Source organism: Alligator sinensis, unplaced genomic scaffold (genome assembly GCF_000455745.1).
Source record: "Alligator sinensis unplaced genomic scaffold, ASM45574v1 scaffold1253_1, whole genome shotgun sequence".
Classification (NCBI taxonomy): Eukaryota; Metazoa; Chordata; order Crocodylia; family Alligatoridae; genus Alligator; species Alligator sinensis.
In genome coordinates, this window is record NW_005842944.1 from 322,713 (window position 1) to 349,664 (window position 26,952).

At 42.2% G+C, this 26,952-nt stretch overlaps 1 protein-coding gene and 1 long non-coding RNA gene across 7 annotated transcripts in view; one reads left to right on the forward strand and one right to left on the reverse strand.

Annotated features, from left to right (window-relative positions):
- The window catches only part of FARP1 (FERM, ARH/RhoGEF and pleckstrin domain protein 1), a 319,651-nt gene that overhangs the window by 112,772 nt on the left and 179,927 nt on the right, over positions 1-26,952 (forward strand). Inside the window, exon 1 of one of the 6 annotated variants that reach the window (XM_025192555.1) lies at positions 21,443-21,602. The exons of the other annotated variants lie outside the window; for them this stretch is intronic. Within the exon in view, the coding sequence (XP_025048340.1) occupies positions 21,579-21,602 (24 nt within the window). The 5' untranslated portion in view covers positions 21,443-21,578. Of the gene's footprint in view, positions 1-21,442; positions 21,603-26,952 lie in introns of those variants that run through there. 6 annotated transcript variants of the gene reach the window in all.
- LOC112548121 overlaps positions 7,390-26,952 on the reverse strand; it is a 23,917-nt gene continuing 4,354 nt past the window's right edge. The window contains exons 2-3 of the long non-coding RNA XR_003091935.1: positions 12,525-12,628; positions 7,390-7,556 (exon numbers count right to left, since the gene is read on the reverse strand). This is a non-coding gene — a long non-coding RNA (uncharacterized LOC112548121). The remainder of the gene's footprint in view (positions 7,557-12,524; positions 12,629-26,952) is intronic.

Below are 26,952 nucleotides of genomic sequence, written 5' to 3' on the forward strand. Positions count from 1 at the left end.
CTGGTAGGGTTTTTTTTGTGTGTGCTCTTCAGTGAATATTTGTTAGTTTTTCTTTCTCCCTCTCCTTTTTATTCATGTCAAAAACATCTGAAAATTCACCTACGTATGTAACTTATTAATTACCTAAAGGCTTGGGAACTCCTGTCTCATTAAAATAATTTTTTTGGCAATATACAAACTAATGTATGGTTCTTAAGGGTGCTGGATACAGCAAAAGGCATGATGGCTAGGCAAGAACTAAGGATTAACCTGCGATACCAAGGCAGGCCTTATTTCTATGCATATGTGTCATGTACAATGGAGCACCTATCTCTCCTACCCTGAGGAAATTATCATTTCATGTGTGCCTATGGTAGTGAAATCTAAGCAAATGTAGTTCTAAAAAGAATCAAAAAGTGGCCTTTTCAGTGTAAGAGAGGCCTTGAAATGGATTGGAGATAAGAATATTTTTAGATATAGCCTTGCTTGTGTTGTTCTTAAAGCAACTTTAATTACTATTCAACATAGCAGTTACACACATGAATACTAATCATGCTTTAGCAATTATTATTTTTTAAATTGCTCTAGTTAATTCTAACTGTATCTTGGATTCAAGGAATGCGCATATCAAATTGCATGTTTACCTGTTTGTTTCATAGGGAGCGAGGGATGAAAAAAGGCTCGTGATCCATCTATTAATTCAGCATGTATAAAACGAATCTATACTTTCTGACAAACGTTTCCTTTTCTTATAAAGGGATGTTCATGTATCACTCCAGAAGAGGAGTCAGGGAAAACCCATTTATGAATGCCAAAAAAGTATCAGTTCCTTATCATAATAAAATGTTGATGTCATAGAAAAAAGATAGATGCCTCGACAAACAACTGTAGAACACTGAAGACATACTGATGAGTGTATTCAGTTTCTTACAAAACTCAGCCTAGTGCTAGCAGAATATAGACAAGGTGAAATATCAGTGGGTAACATGGGATTGAGGAGAAGAGGGATTATAGATGAAGGTTTAACAGCCTAGACTAGCATTTCTCTCAGTAATTAAAGCTATTTCTGAACATCCCATAGTTGGTTCGTGAAGGAACCTTATGCGTTTGCAATACTTAGTACAATGATTTTCCATTGTGTACTGTGTTTTATGGACACATACCAGAGAAAAGCTGTTGTTATTACTACTATTGGGGGGAAATGTTTGTTTTAAGGCCACAACTACTTACGAATCAGAGTAAATTTTATGATGTAGACTGCACTTATTTGTTTTCCCTCCATGTATCAAATGAGAGCATCCCCCATCTGTGGTTCTTTTGACTCTCTGTAAGGTTTCTGCTTCATACCTGGAAACCAGTCAGTATAACCAGTTCATACACGCAAGCAGTTTTGAAGCTATCAATAGCCCCTACTTACATTTAATGCCATTATTCAAATCCTTGCCCTCACAGCATGTTAATATATTGCCAGTTTGAAGGAAGCATCAGTCAGAGCCCACAGAACTTATCTGACAGATTTCTGCTATTCATACTGAACTAGGGGATTCATTACTGCAGGAGGTTGAGGAACTAAAATATTGTAGCTGTGTTTTTAAAAACTGGATAATTTTTGACAGCTAAGACCAGGATAATTAAATTAAAACAAATATACTTCAGGTCATAAATAATAATCCTAAAGGGGATGAGAAGGAATTTATATCCCCTCAGACCACAAACCTAATATATAATTGCACACAATAGGGTTGGAACATTATTGGGGATGGTTGAAGATTCTGCTTTTTTTTTCCTTCCACTAGATTGGATTGACTGTTGACAGGATTTGCTGTACTGAATCACGTTTTCCAACTGCTTGTCACCTCCTCTAGCCTATTATAGTCAAGCAATCTGGACGCAAAGGCTGGACTGAGATATAGGTTAGCTTATATATAGTACAATGACTAGAACTAGCCTCCATTTCATGAAAAGTAAAGCCAGACCCTGCAGTTTCTATTGTCATCTTGGAACAAGGATCTATTAAGTTAACCTTTCACGTCAGGATGTTTCAGTGGAGGTTTCCTAGAGATTAACAGTAGAAACTGCATAAATGCAGACCTTGAATTGATGTATTAGAAGTTGATTTCTTTGTACTGAAAAGTAAAAAGGGCGGAGGGTGGCACATTGTACTACTAATAAGGCAAATACCTGCTATTTCTTGGTTCTTCTGGGAATGTCATAAGTTACTGGTTGCAGCTTTTAAAATAATGTATTTAGAGCTTAGTAGATAAAATAACTGTCCCACTTTTTGGAGGGGGGTGGGAAGGGAGGAGCTTTGCTTGTCTGAACATAATTTCAGGATCAGCATTTTTGAGTCTTAAGAATGAATAGCAGAAGACAACAGAAATTCCCTTTTTTTGCTTTTTTTTTTCTTATATATAAGAACTGTTTTACTGCTTCAAGTCACTGTCAGTTTCATCCAGTTTAGTAATTTTGTAGGTATAATGCAAAGTAAAATCAACCAAGCAAGTGGAAAGCAGACAAGATTAGTGACCACTGGTAGATTATGAGCCAGATCAAATATTGGTGCCATCTGTGTGAGCAACATTACAGGGATAATAACTTGCTAGAAAGGTTGTGAGAAGCCTCTTATGTGACGGCTCTTCCACGTGTGCTGCTTTGTTCTTCTGTTCCTGCATTTGGTGGTAGCACAGTTGTGTTTTAACCACGTTATTCCCATAACTTGTTTGTACATATGAACCTTATGTAAAATTATGTTTTGAAAAGAAGTGATGGCATAAAGTTGCAAATTACATAAACAGAGCTGGTAGAAATAAAAATATTATATTCAAATAACATTCCAATCATGGAATTTCTGGAAGCTTTGATATTGATGTCTGAGAACAAAATGAACAGTCAAAACAGAGGGGAAAGAAATTTTCCCTATTTTCCCTATTTTTTAGTGGCACCCACTAAAAAATAGGGTTGTCTCATTAGCTGCACAAATACAAGACAGAAATCCCAACTTAGCATTGCCACCAAACACTGATGCATGCAACACCCTAACAACTGCTAAGAAACAAAATTATTTCTCAATTCTGGATCCTCAAAAATGAGAGGATGTTTTAAACCTATAGGTCCAGAGTCACCTAATTTACTGAACTGACAAAATAATGATCCATCTGATCGTAACTTTGGTTAAAAAATGTTAGTGATGATACTGCTACAGAAGATGACCCTTTAATGGTAATTAACTCCAATGCACAGAACGATCAGAATATATGAGAGAGTTCTTTTTGTGCCAAAGAGAACATCTCTCTGTTAGGCCACAATGCCCAGGAGCTGCTTTTAAATAAAACGGTCCACATAATATGTTACAATAATAATAAATCCATTATCACTGCTTTTGATGCATATACTGAAGAAGAGAGATCCTGTCAACAGCATCTCAAGAAAAGATGGACTTGCTGAGGGAAATTTATCTTCTGGATAGGAAAGGACTGCACATTGTATACTCCTGGACCCCTGATAAATAATTCTTTATGTATACTGGTATGCTCCTTGTGACTGTTTTGACCAAGGGAATCATGGTGAATGATACCCAGCAAACTGGTCTCAACCAGGAGATATGCACTGAGGCACAGGCCACCCCTTCTTTTTATCCGTATCAGAGAGAAATAAAAGTCTCTTGTACTCAGAGTTCCTGTATGAGCTGGGATTTTTTGTTTTTTGTTTTTTTGTCTGTTTGGGGTTTTTTTTAGGAGACTAGGCAGAGATAAGAAAGAAATTCAGTAATAACAACCCCCGCACTCCCCTTCCCCCCACTTATTCATTTTGTCAGTAACAACAACCCCTCCACCTCCATCCCCTCCTCAATTATTGGTTTTGTCTCAGTCTAATGCTGCCCATATAAAGGCAGATTGGGCTCTTACTCTTTAAGAAAACACTAAATGAAAATCAATATCTCAGTCAATCAGGTGGATCGTTTCCAAGTCTCTCATGACATATTTCACCTCCTCCACCACCATTTATCTATTTAGCAAATTTTCAAACAGTCACTCATGCTTGCTTAGGCACAGTCCCCTCTGTGCATTGCAGCCTCCAGAGTTCATTCAGAGGGATCCTGGCTAATCTGTGTTTTAAGTTTCTCTTAGGCTAGGTACAGACCTTCAAAAAGCCCAAGCTGGAATCGATACAAGTTGCATGGTTTTCTGTAAGTAGCATAGTTTAGATCAGTAGTGAACAGAACACACATTCATCCTGGGTGGGGGGCAAATTTTAGGCCAAGTTCCACCTTTTTTAAACCTTTTTTAAACCTTTTTTGTGTGCCAAACTTCTGTTCTGTTACAGGTATAGTAGACCAGTTTCCCATCACTTATACCGGTAAAAGTATAATGTTTGTACCTGGGCAAGATCCATTCTGCTGTACTGCTTGCAATAAATTATCAGTTAAATTGCTTATTGTTCCCTTCCCCTAATCTCTCTCTGTCTGCTGGTTTGATTTTGAGTTCTGAGCAAGGATTGCCTTATCCTGAATGGCTACTGAGAGCTTTACACATAGGTGGCAAATATTTTTAGTGGATACTACCTGACAACTGAATATGGAAGCACACATCTGAGGCAACTGTGGGGCATGACTCTGATCTGATCTATTCTCAGCTTAATTAAGGAGTTGGGCAGATCTCTAAAGACGGAACTGTTGTGGAGGTCTTTGTCACCCTGCAAATATCCCTGCAAGTAAACTTAATAAACAGAAGTTTACCAGCTGCAAAGCAGATAAATGTGGAGATGCAGGAGGTGTGAGTTTCATCCTCCCTGAGGAGATTTCCTTCAATTGATGTTTTCATACATTAGAACACAATGCCATTCTGTAAAGCAACACTCAGTGCTCAAGCGCCTGCCTTATGTGAAATCAGATATATACAAGCAAGAAAATTGTAAAATTGTGAAACTGATAAATAGGATTATTGCACAATTTTTCACATTGAATTATTAAACTGCTTTGGATCATTCAAAAATGGTCCTTTACAGCAGAAATAAGAAATAATATTTGATTTATACAAACCTATTAGTGCCCAGGGGCTCTGTTACTTCAAGAGGTCTTATAGATAACTTCCTTTTCGGTGCAGATCTGCGATTTTGAATACTGTTTGTTTATTAATTCCCACTTCCTGTCAGTCACCATCTCCATTCACAAATCAGTACCTAGCTGCCACTCAGAACAGGCTATCTTATTCTGTGGGCAGACTTTATTGTTCACTAGCCACTTGCTCTCTGACTTTCTTATACCATGAGCAAATCATTCTTCTCTTCTTCCTGTACCCAGCCTCCCCAGTCAGTATAGCCTATTCATTTGTCTTATTTTACAAGTTAAATAATCATGCTAGTTGAATGAGCTGACCACTTCCATGAACATATACAGTTTGCAGCCCATGCAACTGTTCTCTGAAAAATCATAAGCACTTGCCACTCCTCACCTACTGCCTCTGCTCATATCCAACCACTTATTATTTAGGTTCACTCAGCTGCCATCTCACTGAGTTGTTACCTGGCCACTCAAAGCCTAAGGATGCCTCTGAGAGCTCCTCTCAGTGAAGTATGACGTACTGGACTCATTATACAAGGCAAGACCTCTTTAGTTGTTGAGGCTGAAGGGATTTTTTTTCTCTTGCAAAAGCATTAAGTAAAATACAATCTTCATACTGAAATTACAGCCACACTTGGATTCCTTGAACACACGTACCCGTCTTTAGATAAGTCTGATCTATGTTTCAGCTGTGTGTGTAAATCCCTGAAATCTAATTTAATCATGTTTGAGAGTTGGATTAAGAGCAAAGACTCCCTGCTCTGATTGTGTTCTGGAACAGTTTGGAAACTTTCTGGTTGGGAGGAAAAGAGCTGCATGTGGGCAAGGAAACAGCTAAGTAGAGAATTTTCAGGTTTTGCATTAAACTTGTGTGAAAAGTGTAACACCTTCTTCTGTAACACCTTCTTCATCAGGAGTTTTAAAGTTTAGTCTGTAAGTGAGTTGTTTTTGGGGTTTTTTTGGGGGGGGGTTCTTTCTCTATGAAAAGACTCTCTTTAAAAAAAAGTAGTAACTGATGCTTGATAATGATATTCTCTTTTCTTGGAAGCAGAACTGAGCCAAAGCTTGTAAGAAAAATGCTGTTTTCTTTTAGTTTTAAATTTACTGCTTTTATCTTGTAGTTATTAAGATAAAAGTTGCATTTTTCCTTTTTTAAGAAGGCAGGAGAGAATTTTAGATTGAAACTAAAGATAGTTTTTTATAGTGAGAAAAAATTGGATGCCAGGACAGAATTGGCTTATTTGAAGAAAAATTAAATGGAGTAACTATTTTTCTTCAAGTCTAACAACACAAAATGTTCTGGTTATGTGGGCTTGAAGTCTCATGGTCTGTGCAGACAAATTCCCACTGACCTCTGTGGGAATTTTGCCTGAGTAAAGCGTATAGGAGCCAGCTCACAAGGTTTAAAATTGTTACAGGCAGGATTAAGTCAGAAGCAATCTAAGTATTTCCTTAAAACACACAAGGTTATTTAAATAGTAGTAGCCTCCTCATCTGGAATTTCCTGTCTGCTAATGACCAGCTGGAAGAGTGGATGGCTTAGGGTGAGAAGAGAGTTCTCAGCCTACTAGATCATTAGTTATCATGGAAGTTTTGACCTAGAGGTTGTCATTTATTTTTAGACACCATGAAGACAGAAGAACTTACATAGGTGGTTGGCTGTCTGTGTTGAACTATTTAAAAATTGGACCATACGTTGCAATGGTTGGAAGCATTCTGCTTACCCTACCAATTTTTCTCCTCCATTTAAAGTCATTTCAATAACTGAGAAATACACAAAACTTTATTTTCAACCTTTCGTTACATGTACAACATCCTTTATCGTATATAGTTAGAATGTTGTAGTGGAATATTAATATGGCTAAAGATTTTTTTATTATTGCCTGACCCATAAGTATGAATACACTGAATTAATTTCTACCATAAGAGAGAGAGAGTATCCTTTTACAGACTGCCCAAGATTCTCTTCAGTTGCAGTATGCCAAGTGGTAGTAGCCTTTTGCCACCAGCAAACTGGTCAAACCAGTTTCCTTGGCTCAGCACAGAATTGACAGAGAGACCTAATCCTTGTGGCATTGTTCCTCAAGGGTTCTGAAAGTGAAGCTGTTAAAGGACCATCTTGAGTTGTGGTAGTAGTGTAGTGATGTTGTAGTCTTGATCATCCAGGAAATAGAGAGGGAGATTTTTGTGGGTGACTTCTTTTATTGGAACAAGTGAATGGTTGGGATAAACATAGATGAGCTTTTGGATACCAGATAGCCTTCCTCAGGTTTTCAGTTGCCCAGAAAGATTTCCACAAGAGATAACGGAATACAACAATACTGAAACTTTTAATGCAAAATAATCAGTCACACATACTTTTATTTAATTTGTTTTGGGTGAAAAAAAATCCTTTGTAGGTTTCTGTGTATAACATAAAGGTATAAACGTAATTTTGCCTCTTTCTGGTCCTTCTAAGGAGTTGTGGTTAAAATCAAAACACCTCTTAGGAAGTCAATTTTCCCTTTCCAGGTTCTGCCTATTATGGGATTAATGAAAAAGACATTTCATATAGATATATTGGAGACAGGTTACACATGCTCCTGTACTATGCGTCTACTGGAGTTCTAATGGAAACATTAATGATTTCTTGTTCCCTATTTAGTATCTTTGGCCATGTATAGACATTAAATTTTTCTAGGTTTATTCTGGACTATAGCCATCACTATACACATCTGTAGTCTGAATTAAAATTTGCTCCAGTCTGAATTAACTGATCCTCATTGAATGAAGATTAAAATTAATGCAAACTAAGGCAGTCTGAACTAGGCAATTTAAACTGTATTAATTAACATGGATAAAGAGAGTAGCTTTTAGGGAAAAAAAGTACTTAGAAACTGGGCAGATAAGCATAGCAAATATCAGTCCCCAGCAAGGGAAACTCAACTGGGTTTTTACAACACAACAGAGGCTATCAGATGCAAAGCAACCCCTTTACAAAGTCAGTTGTGCCAACAACACTTCACTGACTAAGTATCAGTATCCTGACTAAGCCTTCAGGCCTGCCTAAGCACACAGGCTGCTGGTCTGTGAAGAAGGGAACAAATTCCCTTGCGCCCCACCCCACACACATGCAACAGGTTGGCTGAGATGGTCATAACACTCAGGTCAATTGCACCCATTATGGCTTCTGGAACAGCACTTTAGGACTAAGTACAAACATTCAGCTCCACCACCCACCCCTTGAATTGACACAGTCTTTGCAGATTGCTCTACCCTGCAAATTTGAACCAATTTGCAAATGAATAGACATTCACTTTTGATTCAGGGAATGCAGCCAGATGCTTGCAGTGTCTCAGGATAGAAGGGGTGTGGGGGTGGGGAGAGCGCTTAGAGCAAGCCCTCCCTTCTCTTCAGGCTGGGGGGAAGCTGAGCTGGGGGGAGGGTGGCATGGCTAGGCCCCAGCAGACTTGTATGTGACTGGGGAAGGGTTTAAACCCCCACTTTGGCCTGCAGGGATCCCAGCCACGATCTGCCCTGCTTTCCCCACCCTGCTCATGGCTCAGCATAGCCTGGGATCCCTAGAGCCCTGCTCCCACTGTGCCTTCCCTGCTGCCGGGGCCAGGGTTTTGCTAGGGGTAGCTCAGGAGCAAAGTCCAGACTGGGGGAGGGAGGAGAACAAAACAGCCCCAAGCCAAGGTGGGGACACACAGAGGGATTGTGACAGCAGCAGCTCCATTCTGGACCTAAGTCCCGCTGAGCAGAGGGACTCAGGCTGGGGGGCAGGGCCAAGAAAGGGGCTCAAATGTGTTGGTCCTAGCCCAGGGCAGAGCCAAGCCAAGTTGAGCATGCAGCTGGGGGAGCAGCTTCTGCCTGGCGGCCCATTCTTCCCACTGGTGAGTAGTGCCCAAGCTGGCCCCAGCTCCTGCAGTAGCTTGCATGGCATGGGTTTATCCCCTCAGCCCCAAGCACTATTACTGGCCTCTGGGTGCCAAGCTGGGTATGCACTGCTGACTTCCCCTACCCAGCGCTGGCAGCACAGCACAGCCCCATATACCTCTATGGCTTTTCCACCACCATCTACCCACCTGATGGCTGACTGCAGTTTGGCAGCACAGGCAGGGACTACCAGTACAGGCAGGGTGGGCCCCCTGATGGAGGTGGGGAAGCCAGAGGGGTAGCGCCCCGCACCTGGTACGTAGCACCGCAGCCACCAGGTAGGGGAAGAATCAGCAGCGAGTTCCCAGCTCAGTGCGCAGCAGCCCGGGGGACACAGGTAATAGCGCTGAGGGGACAAGCTCACACCGTGCATGCCACTGAGGGAGCTGGGGCCAGCCTGGGTGTTGCTCTCCAGTGGGTAGAAAGGGCTGCCAGGCAGGAGCTGCTCCCCCAGCTGCATGCTCAGCTTGGCTCTGCCCTCAGGCCCCTTCCTAGCCCTTTCCCTTCCCCAGCCTGGGTTCCTCTGCTGGGCGGGGATCATATCCAGGATGGAGCTGCCACCACAGTCCCTCTGTGCATGTCCCCACCTGGGTTTAGGGCCACTTTGTTTCCCTCCCCCCAATCTGGCCTTTGCTCCTGGGCTGCCCCAAGCAAAACCGCAGCCCCAGGGGTGGGAAGCCACAGTGGCATCACCCCCTTGCTGGGAAGGAGGCCCTGGGGGTCCCAGGCTGTGCTGAGCCACAAGCAGAGGGGAAAAGCCAGGCAGACCCTGGTTGGTGTCCATACCAGTGGGAGAGGGGAGGGAGGGGGGAATTAAACCCCTTTCTATCCCCCCCATTTTCTTGAGGCTGCTGCCAGGGCTGGCCACACCCCTCTACCACTCCAGCAGTGGGGGGAGAGAATGTCTGACAGGGGCTTCTCCGCCCTGGCCAGGCAGACCCTGGTTGGGGTCTCCTGAGGGGGGGAGGAGGGAATAAACCCCCTCCCTGCCCCCTTTGCCTTCCTGGTCAATGCCGGCTGGTGTCTGGCCATGCCTCCACCCCTGCTCTGGCTAGAGAGCAGAGGGGCGGGGCTAGCCCTGCTCTCTGGAGCAGATACCACAACACAGCACATCCTAGGGCTGCAGGGCATGCTGGGATGCTGGGGGACTCTGATTTAACTTAAACCAGAAAGGGGTTTGGGACAGAAGTTCCATAAACCTGTTTGATCTCAATTAGTTAAGTCTGATACTGCATTCAACCAGGTTTATCTCAAACTGGTTTCAGCCATTTTGAAACTGGTATATGTGCACTGAGCATCTGTTCTGTTACATATTTAAGCCAGTTTCTGATCACTTAAACTGTTTGTGTAACTTCTGTCCCTAGCCCTGATACTGTTAGTAGGTTTGCAACAATGTAGCAGCATTTAAATAGGCTCATTGGTTGTAACTCTGTCTGTCTAAAGGCGTAGGCAGACAAAACTCTTGGGGTAGAGGCAATATCTTTTATTAGACCAACTAAATAGTGGAAAAAAATGTGGGTTTTTTGCCACTATTTAGTTGGTCTAATAAAAGATATTGCCTCTACCCCAAGAGTTATGTCTGCCTAAACAGGCTTATGATCACCTCCTAATTACCTCCAACTGCAAATGCTAAGAGCATAAGCCTATAAACAGCGGCCTGTTATGCACATTGGGTCTATTAAGGGGCTGATGGTCAATGATCATGTTTGAACCCTTAATAGAAATTGAAATTTAATTTGAACTGTGTGATGCGAATCAGCTAACACAATTTAGAAAATGGTGAGCACATCTACAAATGGCCTTTGACAATATGGATATACTTCATGGATATACTCTACAAAGTAAATTGCAAGTGGAAGAATCTAAGCCTGGGGTTATCAATTCTACTAAAATGACTGTCTCTTTGCTCTATAGCTCTACAGATTTAGAAGAGCAGCCTGGAAAATATTGTCATAAAGTTAATGTAAAGTACCAACATTTAAAAAAAACAATGGCTTGACTTTTTTGCCGGATTTCAATGTTAAATCATAGGGGCATCTAGCCCAGTCAGTTGTGCTGATGCAGCATTCGTTGTTCCTAAACCATCTCAGACAAATGCTCTTGAAAACCTCCAGTGAAAGAGACACCATAACTTCCTTAAGCATCTTGTTCCAATGTCATAGTCCTACTGTTCTACTGATGTCTTTGGAGATTTGATGTAAACCTGTTTTGCTGTAGTTTACGTTCATTGCTGTATATCCTGCCTGCTGTGCCAAGGAAGAACACTTTTTCTGCATTTTTTTTTGACAGCCTTTTATGAAAACTGCTTTCATGTCCCACTTCCTTCTAATCTTCTTTTCTCCAAACTAAACATATTTAGTTCTCTCAACCTTTCCTCATAGGCTTTACCTTTCAACCCCTTTATCAGCTATGTATGTCATTTACCTCTGGATTGTCTCCAGTTACTATGTATCCTCCTTAAAATGGGATGACACAGACTGGGCACAGTACTCAAAGTGTTGATTATTGGACTATTTTGGTGATCAGATGGTGGTATTTGCAGCACTTGGAAGTTCTGCCAGGCCTTCTGTCTGACGTTACACTGTGTGCCTGCTCCACTGACATGCGAATCGATACCTTCATTGTACTGAGGAGTGAACTGTACAATAGAGGCTGGGGGGCACTTGGACCCAGAAAATGAAACTAAAGTGATGCCTTTCAGTCATGTGGTCACTTGGAACCAGGAAATGAAACTAAAGTGATGCCTTTCAGTCATTATTTTTTCTTCTTTCTTCCCCATAAAAAGCTTTCTCCCATATACTAGCACATGGCCTTTCCCCAGTGTAAGTACTGGAATAATTATTTACCATTTGCCTATGTAGACAGAAGGAACATGGTTGGAGCAGGAGACAAACTGGAGTTTTGGGTAGTGCAACTGGCTTCATTTACTGACTTGTGTAACTGAACACTTTTTTCAGTGAGTGCCTCAGATGCCCTGTCCATTCAAAGAGAAAATATCTGCCTCCTTCACATACATTTTATGAGATTTAGCATTACTAGTGCTTCAAAAGTCTTGGATTAAAGGTGCTATAGAAAAGTATGTTATCCCATCATCATGGTGGCTTCTGCATTGCTTGTTGAAGGCACTAAAAATAGGTATGGGGGTTAGACTGATTCATAATTTATTTTAACTTTTGGGGAGTGATTATCACTTGTCTGGTGGCAGGGCTCAACCTTATTTAAAATGCTCTAGGGTAAAGAGTGAGGGCATTTCAAAAGGGGATTGCTTGAGTAACTGAGTTGTGGGCTTGGCATGGTGTACAGGGGGTGATGCCTTATCTCTTTTAACAAGTGATATTTACACTCTACTAGAGGAAGATTTTCCTCTAAGGATTCTACCATTGGTGATTTAAAGCTTCTTTTAGGAGAAGCTAAGTCATTGGCTTCAGCTGTATAATTTTAAATTTATTTTACTGGTTGTAAAGTAATCATGTTTTTATTTCTCTTCTTCACTCTCTTGCTTGTTCACTCTTTTTTCCTGTTCTCTTTCCAGAAATAGACCCATTGCCTACTGCAGCCTCCTTCTTACCTGTTGCCAAGTGCTTATCTGTGCTGGATCAGAGCTGCTTCCAAATGGTGGCAGCGCAGCTCAGCTGCTTGTTGACTCCTCACTTGCAGCACCGCCAGTTAGTCCTTTCATCCACAAATTTCAAACCAGTTCATAGAGAGAAACATAGTTTCAATTTTATACATACTGAAGCTAAGGCAGTAATCTGCCTTCTGTTACTCAGCAAGTGTAGAAGTCAAAACCAGATGTCCTGATTCCCAGTTCAGGGCTCTATCCACCAGATCATTCTTCTTCCAAGCCATTCTCTGCCTTTAAAGAATGACAGCTCCTAAAGTTGTATAAAGGAGTTGTTCTTGGGAAGCACAGGGGGAAGGTTAGATAGCAATTTGTGGCAATAGTGCACATGAATCCAAGAAGGCTTGAATTTTCTTTAAGGCATATATATGCTCATAGTTACCATGGCGCCAACCATATCACAGTCTATAGCTCAGGAGAGTACAGAACTTTGTGAAAAATTATATGTACCTAGAATTGATTCACTATTTAAATGCAATATATACTGTTTAACAGCATAAGGACCTTAAGAACGATTTGTTAATTTTACCTTGCAATTTTAGATGTGTGCACATATACACACATAGGGCCCTTCTAGACACTCAGGTGAAGGTGTGATAGGATCTGATGCATAATCCACACAATCATGCCTCCTGGGCCCTACCACACGTAAATGGCAGGAGGCATGATTGTGGACTCTAGCATGAGATCCTATCACCAGGGATCCAGGTTTTCACTCTCAATTTTTGGTTTTAAAAAAAAGTAACCCCAAATCCACATTTTTCCATGATTTAAATGAAACACCATTAATATACATATATAGTGATGTTTCATTTTAATCATGGAAAAATGTGGATTTGGGGTTACTTTTTTTTAACCAAAAATTGGGGATTTTTTTTTAATCGGAGAAAACCAGGATCCCTGCCTATCACATCTTGTTGCCACCACAAGCTGCCCCTGCACTGGCAAGTAGAAAATATCCACAGCTGCAGGTCCCATAGCTGATACGACTCGCAGCTGTGGCAACATCCCACAACTAATGGGAGCTAGAGTCCTGTATCGCTAGAGTCCTGCATCTGGGCTCTGGGTCCCAGCAGCACCCATGAGCACTGCTGGAGTTGAAAGACCCCCCAGCTGTGGACTCAGGGGGCACCCATATACGAGTGCAGAGGCTGCTGTCACATGTTGGAATTCCAGCATGTTGGAGCAGAAAAATCTGCTGAAGTGCAGCAGTCGCGGCAGTCCAGCAGCCTCCTGCGTCTCGTGCATCAGCAGCATGCCTGTGCTTAAAAATGGCAACAGGAGCATTTGAACTATAGCTCATAAAATGAACTTTAGTTCAAGTGCCCCTGCCACTGTTTTTAACTGTGGGGAACACTAATACAGGTGACGTGATGGCGCTTTAAATTAAAGCACTCTCCCTTCCCCCACCCCCAAGAGTATGTGTAAAAATGCCCTGGAGGACTCCTAGCCCGGGCAGCACATAGTGCATGCCTGTGGCTGGGGGCCCTGTCAGCTGATGGGGCTCCTAGCTGCAGGGGGAGACCCTGCTACACATGTAAATTAAAGCTGGATAGAAACCAGCTATAAAGCTATTTCATATTTTCTGGCTTCAACTATATAGCTGATTGGACTTTTTATAGTGTGATAATTAATTTGCATATGTAGCTGGTCTGAATTAGTTGCACAATTAAGCTGATAATTGCATGATATATGTAACATCTGGAGAGAGCCACACAACCCCACCCACCTGCCCCAAACTTAATGCGTGTCCCCTTCACTCTGTCTACTCTTTCCTTTTCTTTTTCTTTTTTTAAGTATGGGAATTCATTATTTCTTGTTTTTTGTTTCCCTCTGTCACAGAATGAGACGTTTAAGGGACTATAATTTGACAAGCTGTGCCACAGCAGAGACAATTTCTCAATATTGGAATTAAACCCATTTGAGTAAAAACATGCAGTTATGTGACTATCATCAGTGCATGGAACCTAAATAAGAAAGACTGGTGAAAGGAACATTTACCAATCACTGCTAATGAAAGCTGCTGTTCAGCAAGGTTACTGAATGGTTATGCTCTTAAAGCAGTTAGTCCCTAGATGACAAGATTCTGGTATCACTTTCTTTTCATTAACACCCACTCAGATCTTGCTTATTTCATTACTTTTCCCCAAGCTTTTACACATAATTAAAAAAAATACTTGACACAGAACTGCATTTAAATATTATTGTGACAATTCAGACACTATTAAATATAAGATAGGGTGTCCAAAATGCCTTTGATTCAGATCTGTTTGACTTCCTCTCCCACAAATGTATAGACTCATGATACTATTGGGGCTGAAAGAATAATGGCCACCTAGGCTATTACAAGGCATCTAAGCTTTCAGGTACCGCTCTGCATGCATCTCTCGCAGCTTGCCAAGAGACTAAAATCAGAGATCAATGCGTAGAAGAGAACCGGTGGAAACACCTACAAAATTTTTCACGCAAGAAACTTCAGGTCTTAATGGATTCCTTCCTTTAATGCATGTAATGTTCTTTATAACTTCTAGTTCACAATTATTTATTTTCAACAGTGAAAAACTAGAGAACACCAAACTTGTGTGGAATAGAAGTAATTTGAAGATTAAAGTGAATGACATTGCCTAAAATGAGGAATATTTGAGATATGTCTCTGGTAGAATTGAGCAGTCTTAGATGGGGCTGGATATGGCATGAAGGGTTTTGTTGGAGGGAAGTGAGAAGTGTGCTGGGGTCTGTTTAAGAGTGGAAACCTGACTGCTTCTCCCTGAGTTAGATGCAGGAAACTTTCTTCCCTTTACCTCATCTTGCCTGTGAGTCTTGCCTTGCTGTTTGTTGCATCTGCATCCCCACCTCTCAGAGCTGGAAATAACTGGTGCTTTTTTCTCAACTGATGATTGCTTCGGGACTTTTCGGTTGGTTTCCAAAAAACTATTTTCAAATCAAGGAAAGTTTTTATTTTTTTACATTAAGGTCTTTATCCAGATATTATTATATGGTGATGGCATTTTATTTCTTCAAAGGCTCACATTTATAGATTTTGTAAGGATACTTTTAACTATGATTTTTAAACCATTTCTGCCTTCTCTGTCAAAGTGGATAGAATAATGCAAAAGAAGGATGTAGCAGTCAAGCATTTACATTTTCTCTTTCCACCTGAAACTATGCCTTAGTGTAATATCTTATCATAAAGGCTCCAGGCACTTCACTGAAAAATATGAATGGCCCTCATCACAAAAAACACCTAGAAAAGTATTTTCCATTGGAAGATGTCTGAATTCAGTGCATGCAGTGCCTGAACAGATTTTTGGGGGTCTAATGAAGTAGATATCAGGAGTACTACTGGAGGGGAAAAGAAGAACTCATCTAGTAAGTGGCTTTCATGTCTAAGAACAATGCCTTGCTTTTCCATCCATTTAGCCCTTTTTTCCAGTGGAAAAACATGTGCAGCCCTGGGAAACTCCTGGGAAAAGCAGTCAATGGCTTCATCCTGAATGGTGCCAACGACCCTTTGAAATGGAAATTCTAGGCTCCCAGAAATTCATAGGGTTTTATAAGTGTATAATGTATTAACAAAAAGTAGAAAAGTCACAAAACCATGTCAGTGAGGTCACCTGTAAATGTGCATATTTAGAGTAATGTTTTTACTGTTAAAAATAGGACCAGAAAAATTAATTACTGAAATTCCAAAATAACTTGGTGCATTGGATAATGAAAGCTGCTTCTGACTCTTCCATTACTTTGCACTTCTAAACATAAGAGCCAACAAACAGTAATGAATTTCTGAGCATTTTAAATTTACACTGCATCTGAATACAAGTTGTTCTATTTATTTGCTGAAGTTCAGGCTTTGGGTTGTAATTGTAAATGTTTCCATGTTATTGCGCAGTGTTGTTGGGCGGCTGTAATTAAATGTATTATTTATAAGAAAAAAATATGCTCTCGTTCTCTTTTTTTCTGCATATTTACTGTAAATTTGGAGCTGTAGTATAGCTATTTGAGAATTTCCCACCTGGTTATGTAAGTCCAGCACATGTTCCAATCTTTAAAACTTCCAAAAATTGCTTTTCCTGTATGTTTGTCTCTTCCCTCATTCTCTCATAGCAAGCCATATAAATGGATAAAAATATTGCCTCAGTGTCTCTTTGCAATGGGAAGCAGTGTTCTTTTGTCAAGTGCAATGCTAGGGTGAGGTAATTTTACATTGAACAATAGTCTCCTTTGTTGCCAATCTGATAACTTTCTAACAGCCATCCTGGTTTACGGAGATTGCAATCTACTTCGTGCTTCATATGCTGTCACCTCTTTTTCAAATTTAAAAGCCAAATGCTCTTTATGTATAGAAACAAAGTAGAATAGTTTATTCCTGTTAGGACTTGTCAGTTATGATGCCAAATTTCATGTTTTTCCTGCAATAATTTTTGTTTTGTGAACTTGCTGGGGAAATGCTGTGCTGCATCCTGCACAGGTGGCACCACACTGTCATACTTCTGAATCCACAGTGTCACCTAGCAGTGGTACCTCAATAGGTTCCTCTTTCCTTCCCTGTTTCAGAGCCCTGCCTCCAAGGAGGGTTGGGATGCCACTTGTGGTGTTTTCACCTGGAAAAACTCAGGTTTCTGCCTGTGCCAGTGAGCTCCTGTCTGCAGTTGCTTTCTGAATAGCTCTGGCCTAGGACTGTCTGAGAGCTGAACAGGCACTCTAGGTTGCATCTCCCCAGCTATAGGTGCTTGAGGTGGGACTCTCCTGGTTAAAGCTCTCTAGAACGATCTTCAGCCACAGAAATTAAACTTAGAACAGGGATCAGCAACCAATGGCCTGGGGGCTGGATCCACGCCACAAAGCCATTAGATCTGACCTGTGAAGCTGGGGGCTTTGGTTGCATTTGGCAGGGAAGGGGTAATCTTCAGTCACCTCTTTGCTTGTGGGACTGACTCACCCCACATGAGAAGGTGAAAGCGATGATGGGTCAGGATCTGCCTTGTATACTAGGACCTATTGCCAATCTGAGGATTTTATACCAAAGACTTAATGCCTCAAGTCCCTTTGAGTGATAGATATTGTCCCATTCATGCAAACAGCAGCAAATGCTCCAATTACCAGAACTCAAGCCTGACAAAACTACAGCCTGGAATTTAACTTTAGGAACATGGAAGCCACCATGTGTGTCCATGTTGAAACAGCAGAAGCACTGTCAGATGTCACTGTTAGCAGATCTCTGCATCTATAGCTGTGCTTGAAGCCAGCAGTGTTTTCCAGGGGCAGACTGGAATGGCCCAGCCTGGGTCTGAGGTGTCTGCTACTGCTGCTTCTCCTGGTCCCACTTCCTGACCACTGTGCTAACACAGGGACTGATGATGGTGACAACATGGTGGCACAGACTTTGGGGCAGTCAGTTGGTATGTACTCTGGTTGGTTGGTTTGACCATGTGGATGCATCTTTCTTAGTGATAGTACTTGTACTGACTGGCTCAATATTAGCATGGATGTGTCTCTGTCATACAGGCACACCTTTTGTTTCCTGTTTAAATAAACACGCACACATATAGCCAGGGGCAGATCCAGGATTTCCCAAAGGGGGCTGGGCCTCCCTGCTCCTAGTCTCCTTCTTCACCCCTCCCCCCGGCATGAGTGACTCAGGAGCTTGCAAGGACTTCTTAAAGTCGCTAAACCATGTGAAAATCCCCCCTCCATTCTCTTTAGTGTTTCCCCCCGCTGCCTTTGGTCCCTCCCCCATCTGCCACTGTTGTTTTCCCCTCTGTCCTGGGGGTAGGTGAAACTCAAAAGTCATTTCTGCCCACCCCAGCTGGGGGCTGGGCTTAGCTGGGGATGGGGACTGGACAGTGGCAGCAGTGATGTGCGGGGGGTTCCCCCTGCCTGTACCTGCTCCTGGGGGACTGGACAGGAAAGGAGAAACTACTTTCCCACTGTGCTTTTGCCACTTTCTCCATCCCCAGTTGAGCCCAGCTGTCATGCAGCCCAGCGGGGGCAAGCAGAAGCAACTCTGGAGCTTTTCCCACCCCCAGGACCACAGAGAAAGCAGGAGTGATAGGTTGGGGAGGGGAGGATTTTTGCTTCTGCTTCCACTCTGGATCCACTCCTGAGTATAGCGGTGCACACTCCAAACACACTTGTCTATATTTCTGAGCTGCCTGTAATGGAAGTTGTGTGGAGAACATCCAGTCGTGTTTAAAAATTTCAGCCTAAGCCCTCAAGCTCTCAGTGTGTGCATGCATGTGCAACTTTTAGACATGAGTGGTCAGACTTATTGACTGCCCTTGTACTGCAGTTTTTTTCTTTCTGTTTTGGATCAGCTGGACTCCAATCCTGCCAACTTTTGCATATGCTTGCAAGTTTTGTCTCTGCTGGCTTTGCAGAAGCAGTGCATCTGAACTAGCAAGCAGGATTCTTTTCTGAATTTCTACCATCATTTAATAACTAAAGCCCCAATCGTAGAGCAGCCTCTGTAGCTACCATGTGTCCATATGGAGGCACATGCCAGATCATGGTCATCACCAGTATGATGATGATGTACAAACCAAAGAGAACAGAACTTGGCAATCAATTCCCAGTTGTACTTATCAGCAGTGGCTCTTACAGAGAAACTGGCTTCATTAGTCTTATAAACTGAGAAAACTTGAATTGGAAGTCTCTTGAGAGACCAAATGGAAGCTCAGGCTGCCATTTTTTAGTCTCACTTTTCAATCTATAACTATCGTTTAATTTGCAAGGTCTAGTAGAAGACTTTGAAGTTCCCTCTTCAACAATGTATTTTACTGTTCATCCCCTTAATAGGTGTTGCATAGTCTTTCTATGTATTGACAGCTGGCAGCTTAGGGTCCTAGTATGGTATGTGAGTATATGTTGCCAATATATAGCAACAGTGTTATGAGTAGGGACCTACTTAATTGTTGATGAGACAAAGGAATTTTGTGGCACTAAGAGCCCATTTCACAGGTATTTCCCAGTGGCGGCCCAGCCCCTCACCACTGATTGGTGAAGAGGTCCTGGGGAGAGGGGGAGCAAGGGGGAAGGGCAGAGTTGAAGGGAAGAAGGGGCAGCTGCCATGGGGGAGCCAGCATTTTGTTTTTATGAAGGTGGTTTTGTAAAGTTGATTTTGCAGACAGTCATGAATTTCATGGTTTCTGCAAAATCATGAATTAAGTAGGTCCCTAGTTATGAGATGAGTGGAGAAAGGAGGAGGAATTATGTTTAGAAGTCTGATCACTGAGTCTCTTGCCATATATTACAGCATTAGGAATTAAAAATTTTCATTAACAAAAAGGGGTGTTGTTTTAAAATCTTCAAACCATAATATGAAAATGAAAATAAATCGGGGAGTCAGTGTAAATCAACGGAAGTGAGAAAATAACAATTAAAGCTTTCTAGTCCACTCTTTAAATACCTGAAACCAAATTGGGCAACATATTTCACCACAGCTCCAGTTGGAGAAGGAATGAATGGTCTGAGACTGCTGCAACGTGAAGGCATGATGTGACAAATTCAGGATAAAGAGCAGCCTTACCTCACAATCCCCTTATTTTCTCTTTTCAGGCTCCATAATGTATTGATTAATATTTAATTTTGGGGACTCCGTGAGTTTATTTTCACCCCCCCCCCCCCGAAGTAAATTAAATATAAAAGCTTAATAAATCTTTTGGAATCTAACTCTTAATTGAACTCTCAGCAATATTTTTTTTTTATTATTCTGTTTAGTACACTTAAGAAGGTCTATAGGAGAGGTGGATTTACTGTCCTAGAGGCTAAGTAGTTTAACTTAATCCTGAATAAACAAACAGATGCTCTCACCAAGGACCTAGCATCTGGGGCTGTCAACATTTATTACTGCAAGGCTCAGATGAGACCAAATTATTATTAGCCCTCACAGAAAGACCACAAGTGAATTTAGAGAGGAAGGTACTTCAGAACAAAAATCTGCTCAAGAAAGAAAAGAATGTTGTACATGTTGCCACGTACCCCCTAATGGCACAAACAGCGTTTCTTTCTTGAGTTGGCTTTTACTCTGAAGTACATTTATTTCTAAATGCACTTATTATGGCCTTTCTCTGAGATTTATGGTAATATATATTCATGTACAACTGTCTCTCTGCTTATTTGTATATAAACTCATGCTCCAACTTCAGCTTCACTAGGCATCTTTTAAAACCATTTAGGAATACAAGTCAAGGAAACTAAGCAACATTTAGTAATTAATTGAGGCTTGGTGGGGGGCAACCATATGCTGGCATTCTACTGTAAATAACAAGACTGATGCACAGTCGGCATATTTTGTCAGCTTCTAGAATGATAGACTTAGCTGCTTTATTATGTTGGGCAGGGCGGTTGTGTCTCAGGATTGTTTAGGTGTTTGGGCCAACATTTGCAAACTTGAATTTCTCAAATTAGGCTCCCAAATCTGTGTTTATTTACCTAACGAAAAACAGCAGGCTTTTCAAGAATATCACTGAAGTTTTCTGATGTGCTGGAGTTTTTTGGGTTTTTTTAAATGTAGCAGTGAGAGTGGGTCCTCCCTTCCCCTGTCATTCTCAGTAATGGCTGAAATACCCAGTGAACTTTGAACTCACACTGAACAAAGAAGCACACCATGTTTCAGCTCAAAAAGTTAAAAGTTGCCTGGCAAAGCTTGTAAGCATTTGGAAATGACTCCTTATAATGATAATGTTTGTGTAACGTAAATGGTCAGTGTTGATCTGCCTAAAATAACAGCATTAATTGAAACCAAGTAGCTAAACAATATACTTCACAAACCTTCAGTTGAGATTCATACCATTTATCATTCTTATTAAAAAGGCAAACTTTTTTAAAATATCTTTCTCTTCCTCTACCCTTTTCCTAGCATCTGGGGCTGTCAACAGAGTAAGACCTTTGCTTCTCAAGATTATCCAGGTCTCATCAAAACGAAAGTAAAGCAACCTGATTGACAGAAGGCAAAAATACCCCTACTATTTTTTATGTACACATTTCATACTCGTGTTAACAATGATCTGCATTTCCTATGCCCAGGTACCTCTGAATCTGTTATCACCTGAATGTGCCTATTAGATGCTGTTTTGTACCAGATAACTCTGAGGTTGTTCTGGATTATATCAACCAAAAGTCTGGCCTCATATTTACAGCAGTCTATTCATTTTATATATATTTATAAATTAACTGTATATATAATTTATGTAACTAGCTGCTTTGCTATATGTCCATAACTTCCAGTCTGGTTCTCAAGTATTTAAATGTTGTCATGGAAGGACTGAATTATCCACAAAGACAGAAAAGTGTCTCTGAGAGAAGTAAGGTTTTCTTAGGGTGATATAACTTTTATTGGACCAACAGTATAGCTGGGATAGAGTTAGACAAGCTTTCAAATGCAAGACATTGAATCCATTCAAAACAGCATACTTAGCAGCTAGTTTGACAGATTGAAAAACAAATTTTATTATGACTACTCTGTGAAAGCTGGGCACCATTTTCTCTGAGAGAAGGTCTGGCAGAGTGAGGAACACCAGGTTGGCAGAGTTCTGAAACTTTTCTCTCTGCATAAAAATGCTTTGCTTCTTGATTCCTTCTCAACTTAAAATACATTTAAATGAAACTAGTCTTGTTCTGTGACTTTTTCATGCTCATACAGGCTTACTGTAACTTTAGAGAATGAATTCTGCCTTGGAGTGCTGAAAATAACCTTCAGTAAAGGTAAAAAAAAATGCTCAGAAAAAAAGAACGTGTGAGGTCTGTTTTAGGCGTCTTCTAAGAGCTGCCTAGTTTCTGTCACTCCTCCATCCATCCACATTGCTTGCTCAATAGAACCTTATGCCAAAGGTAGTCTTATATAATCTAGCCCACTAACTTTAGTGTCCCAAGGACAGTGTGTTGCTGAGCAACCCTAGAAGCATCCCAGGGAATGCAGTGTGCTCTGTGAGCCATAATTCACTCCTTGCTTTAGGAACTTGGTAATTTGCTGTGGGCAAATTGCTATTCCAGTACTACTTCAATACTAGGCTCTTCCTAAACCAAAGTGGTACACATTGCTTGTTATTCAATTGTTTTCTGATCCAAATTCAGTGTAGTCCATGTAGAGGCGTACAGGGACAAATTCTACCTTTGTCCAGATGTGCAGCCTACTGTAGTCCAGTTTTTAGGGGTTTCATGTACAGTAGGTGGCTCCTAAATTGCAAGAACTGTCTCTCACTAACTACATTATTATATATGTTTACAGTAGAATGAAACAAACAACCTCGTTGTTTTCCTTTGAACTGTGTGTTTGTATGTTTCTTTTTGTATTCTTCAATTATTTTGCATAGTGAACTGGACAGTATGGAAACAAAGTCTATACTTTAAAATGGCCAGACTCTGCCACTTTACTTGCACTAAACTTTATGAATGGAATAAACATTTTATAATGTAGTGATTTTTATTTTTGTTTTAGGAAGGTGTGTCCATGGGAGGAGCTATTCTAGAATAGCATATTCTGCAGCATCTTAGCTTTCTTCAGGAATCATGCTATAGCCATGTAAGGGAAGTTCTCTGCTCTTGCAAAGGCATAATTAGTAGAAGAAACCACCACCACATTGCACATAAACTAGAGAAGCTTCAGGCATTTCTTCGCAGGGAATGATTTTAATTATAAATAGATTCTCTAACAGAATCCTTTGTTTTGAACAAATAGCGAGCAAAGAGTTCTGGGTTGTCTGTCTCATCATCTTTGCAATTAATTATTGAGCATCGATCCAGTTTGGCAATAAGGTGCCGCAATTTTTAAAATAACCTTGAAATAACCTGTAGTGTACAATATTAAAAATAATCAGCTGGTCCGGATAAGTTGCACCCAAGAGTGCTGAAGGAACTGGCAGACATTATAGCGCAGCCACTAGTGAGGATATCCGAGAACTCGTGGCACTCGGGTTAAGTACCTGAAATTTAGAAGAGGGCCAGTGGGGTGCCCATCTTCAAGAAATGGAGGAAAGAAGACCCAGGAAACTACAGGCCAATCAGCTTGACCTCAGTTCCTGGGAAGATTTTGGAAAAAATTATCAAAGAAACCATTCTTGACAGGCTAACAGAAGGCAACATTCTGAGGGATAGACAACATGGGTTTGTTGTGGGTAGGTCTTGCTTGACCAATCTCATTTCCTTCTATGACCAGGTGACGTATTACCTGGACAAGAGGGAAGAGGTTGATGTCATATATTTGGACTTTAACAAAGCCTTTGACCTGGTGTCTCATGATGTCCTCATGCAAAAATTGGGCAACTGCGGCCTCGACTACTCCACAGTCTGGCTGGAAAACTGGCATCGAGGTCGGACCCAGAGAGTGGTAGTTGACAGAACTGAATGAACATGGCTCTCAGTGACAAGTGGTATCCCCCCAGGCTCTGTTCTTGGACCTGTACTCTTTAATGTCTTCATAAATGATCTGGACACTGGTGTCAAAAGCAGACTGGCCAAGTTCACTGATGACACCAAACTTTGGGGAAGAGTCTCCATGCTTGAGGATAGGCTGGTGATCCAGGCTGATCTTGATGGGCTTGCAAGGTGGGCAGATGAAAACCTGATGGCATTCAATATGGAGAAATGCAAGGTGCTCCGCCTTGAGAATAAAAACCCGCATCATGCTTATAGGCTCAACAAGCCTATAAGCTAGCATCATCACCAAAAGAGACTTGGTGGTCTTGATTGACCGTGATGAACATGAGCCACCAATGCGATACCGCATCTGGCAAAGCAAACAAAACTTTGGCTCTCATCTACCGATGCATCTTGAGCAAGACCCAGGATGTCATCCTCCCACTGTACTTGGCCTTGGTGAAGCCGTAGTTGGAGTAATTCTGGGCTCCACAATTTAGGAAGGATGTGGAGAAGTTTGAAAGAGTCCAGAGGAGAGCCATGTGTATGATCAGGCCATGAGAACAGGCCTTATGAAGAGAGGCTGCGAGCTATAGGACTCTTCAGCCTAGGGAAGTGAATGCTCAGGGGTGGCCTGGTGGCAGCCTCTAAGTACATAAGGGGTGTGCATCAGGATCTGGGGGAACACCTGTTCACCAGAGCATCTCAGGGGATGACAAGGTGCAATGGTCACAAACTCCTGCAAGACCGTTTTAGGCTGGACATAAGAAAAAACTTTTTCACTGTCCAAGCCCCCAAGGCCTGGAACAAACTCCCCCCAGAGGTAGTGCAAGCACCTACTCTGGATGTTTTCAAGAAACATATGGATGCTTATCTTGCTTGGGATCCTTTGACCCTAGCTGACTTCCTCCCCCTTGGGCAGGGGGCTGGATCCAATGATCTTACAAGGTCCCTTCCAGCTCTAATGTCTATGAAATCTATGAAATTACTACAGGAAGCAAATCTTTATAACACTAAGATGGTATTAGGCACTATGTGAAATACATTGGTCAGGATGTTATATCTACTGATACAATATGAAGCTGTTTTTTGAGGTTTGCTTTTTTTTTTCTTCATTTGGTTAATGTGTTACAATTAGCACATGCTAACTCTAGGGAATGTTAGGCTGTGTGAAAGATAGCATGCACTGTGAGCAGTTGCATATTTGAGGTTAATACCCTCTCTGATGTGCACAGTTCTGATCTGCTGCTAGAGGACTGGCAAGCAGGAACATAGCTAGGCATTGCCAAGTCTGTTCCATGTCTACCCTGCTTGCCAGCTCTCTAGCAGCAGCATAGGCTCCAGGACAGGACCACCACTAGCCCAGATAGCCCTCTTGCTGGCCTGGATTGGAACCCACTGCCCCCATTGGTGGCTCAAATCAGGTCCTGGAGGTCTGGATCGATCAGGTCCCTCCTCACCCCAGCTTCCCACTCACCTGCCACCCCGAGACCCCCTGCTATCCTCAAACTCCCAGTTCTCCAATCACCTGCAACTCCTGTCCTGCCCTAGGGGCTGAGCTCATTTCAGGGAGCAGCAGTGGTCCTTCTCCCTGTTTGCTCCTGGGCTGGGAGGTACACCAGGGGGCTGGGCTCAGAGTAGCAGGGGAGGAGGGAGATGGTTACCGTCTCTTCCTGCTCCCAGGCTCTCTACAACCTATGACACCCCTGTGTACCCTAATCCATCCCACACACCTCTGCTGGCCCCCTATGGTTGCCCTCTCACCCACCAGCTCTGCCCAGTTACTATCTGGCAGCTCCTCGTGGGGGCAGGGCAAGAAGCTGCCAAGTTACCAGCTCTGCCCAGTTACTATCTGGCAGCTCCTCATGGGCAAGAAGCTGCCAAGGCTGGTGAGGGTGGCTGTGGTTCAGTTTGGGTGTGTGTGGAACTGCTGGGCCCACCTGCAACTGCCTGGCAGCTCCCTGCCCTGCTGTCCCCAGCCATCAGTCCAGATTCATTGAGTCCCAGAAGACAGCTTGCCCATGCTGGGAATGTTGCCTCCTGGGATGCTGGAGGACTTCAAATTGGTCTGTTTATCTCAGTGGAGCAACCAGAAGTTAAGGTAACTTGAGCTAGGTAGCACGATTCAAAGATAATCCTTGCCCAAAGTGGCGTAACTTTAAAATGCTTCGAGGACACCTAGTACTTATTAAAGTGCCTTAACGTGCAAGATACTCCCATTTGAAATACCCTTAATATGGTCTAATTATAACATGTAACCTCACCCTCCGTGCAGCTTCAGTTTGTAACAGCTCTTTAGAACCAAACTTTTAAAATGGCTGCTTAAATAATATATACAACATTGCACGTGTAACATGGTGAACAAGGCTGGCCCACAATTTTTTGGGGCCCCCTGCAAGAAATGGTTTTGGGGCCCCCTCCCCCAAAGAAGCCACTGGTAGCAGCGGGGGGAGGGGGGATGTCTAGTGGCTGAATGTGAAGCCAGCGGTGGCGGGGAGGGAGTGGCGAGTGGCTGAAGAAGCTGGGGGGAGGGGAGGGGTGGCAAGCAGCAAGACATGAAGCTGGAGGAGTGGCAAGTGGCTGGATGCAGCGGGTCCCTTAGCTGCAGCGCCCCCTGTGGCCGCAGGTTTTGCAGTATAGGACAGGCCGGCCCTGATGGTGAAGCTCACGTCTGTGCAGAGAACCAACTAGAAGCCTCTGCACTGTATCACTTCTCCATATGTGACCTAAGTCGTGCAAAGGCTTTGTGCACAGATGAAAATTTCATCCTAAATGCACAAATTTTGCAGGTGCCAGTTCAGAAAATATCTGAGCAAACCAAAAAGAGAGATCCATACAGTAATAATGTCAAATGCTTAAACAGTAAATAAAATGATTTTCCATGGTTACTATTATTGAACTAAACAAATAAAAAAACCTAATGTGCAATCTGCCTTACTTTTCTGCAAATGCTTTCTTTTTTCAGCCCTTAGTTTCTGTTTAACTAGCAGGTCATAGATTGGAGATTGGGCGGGGTGGGGGT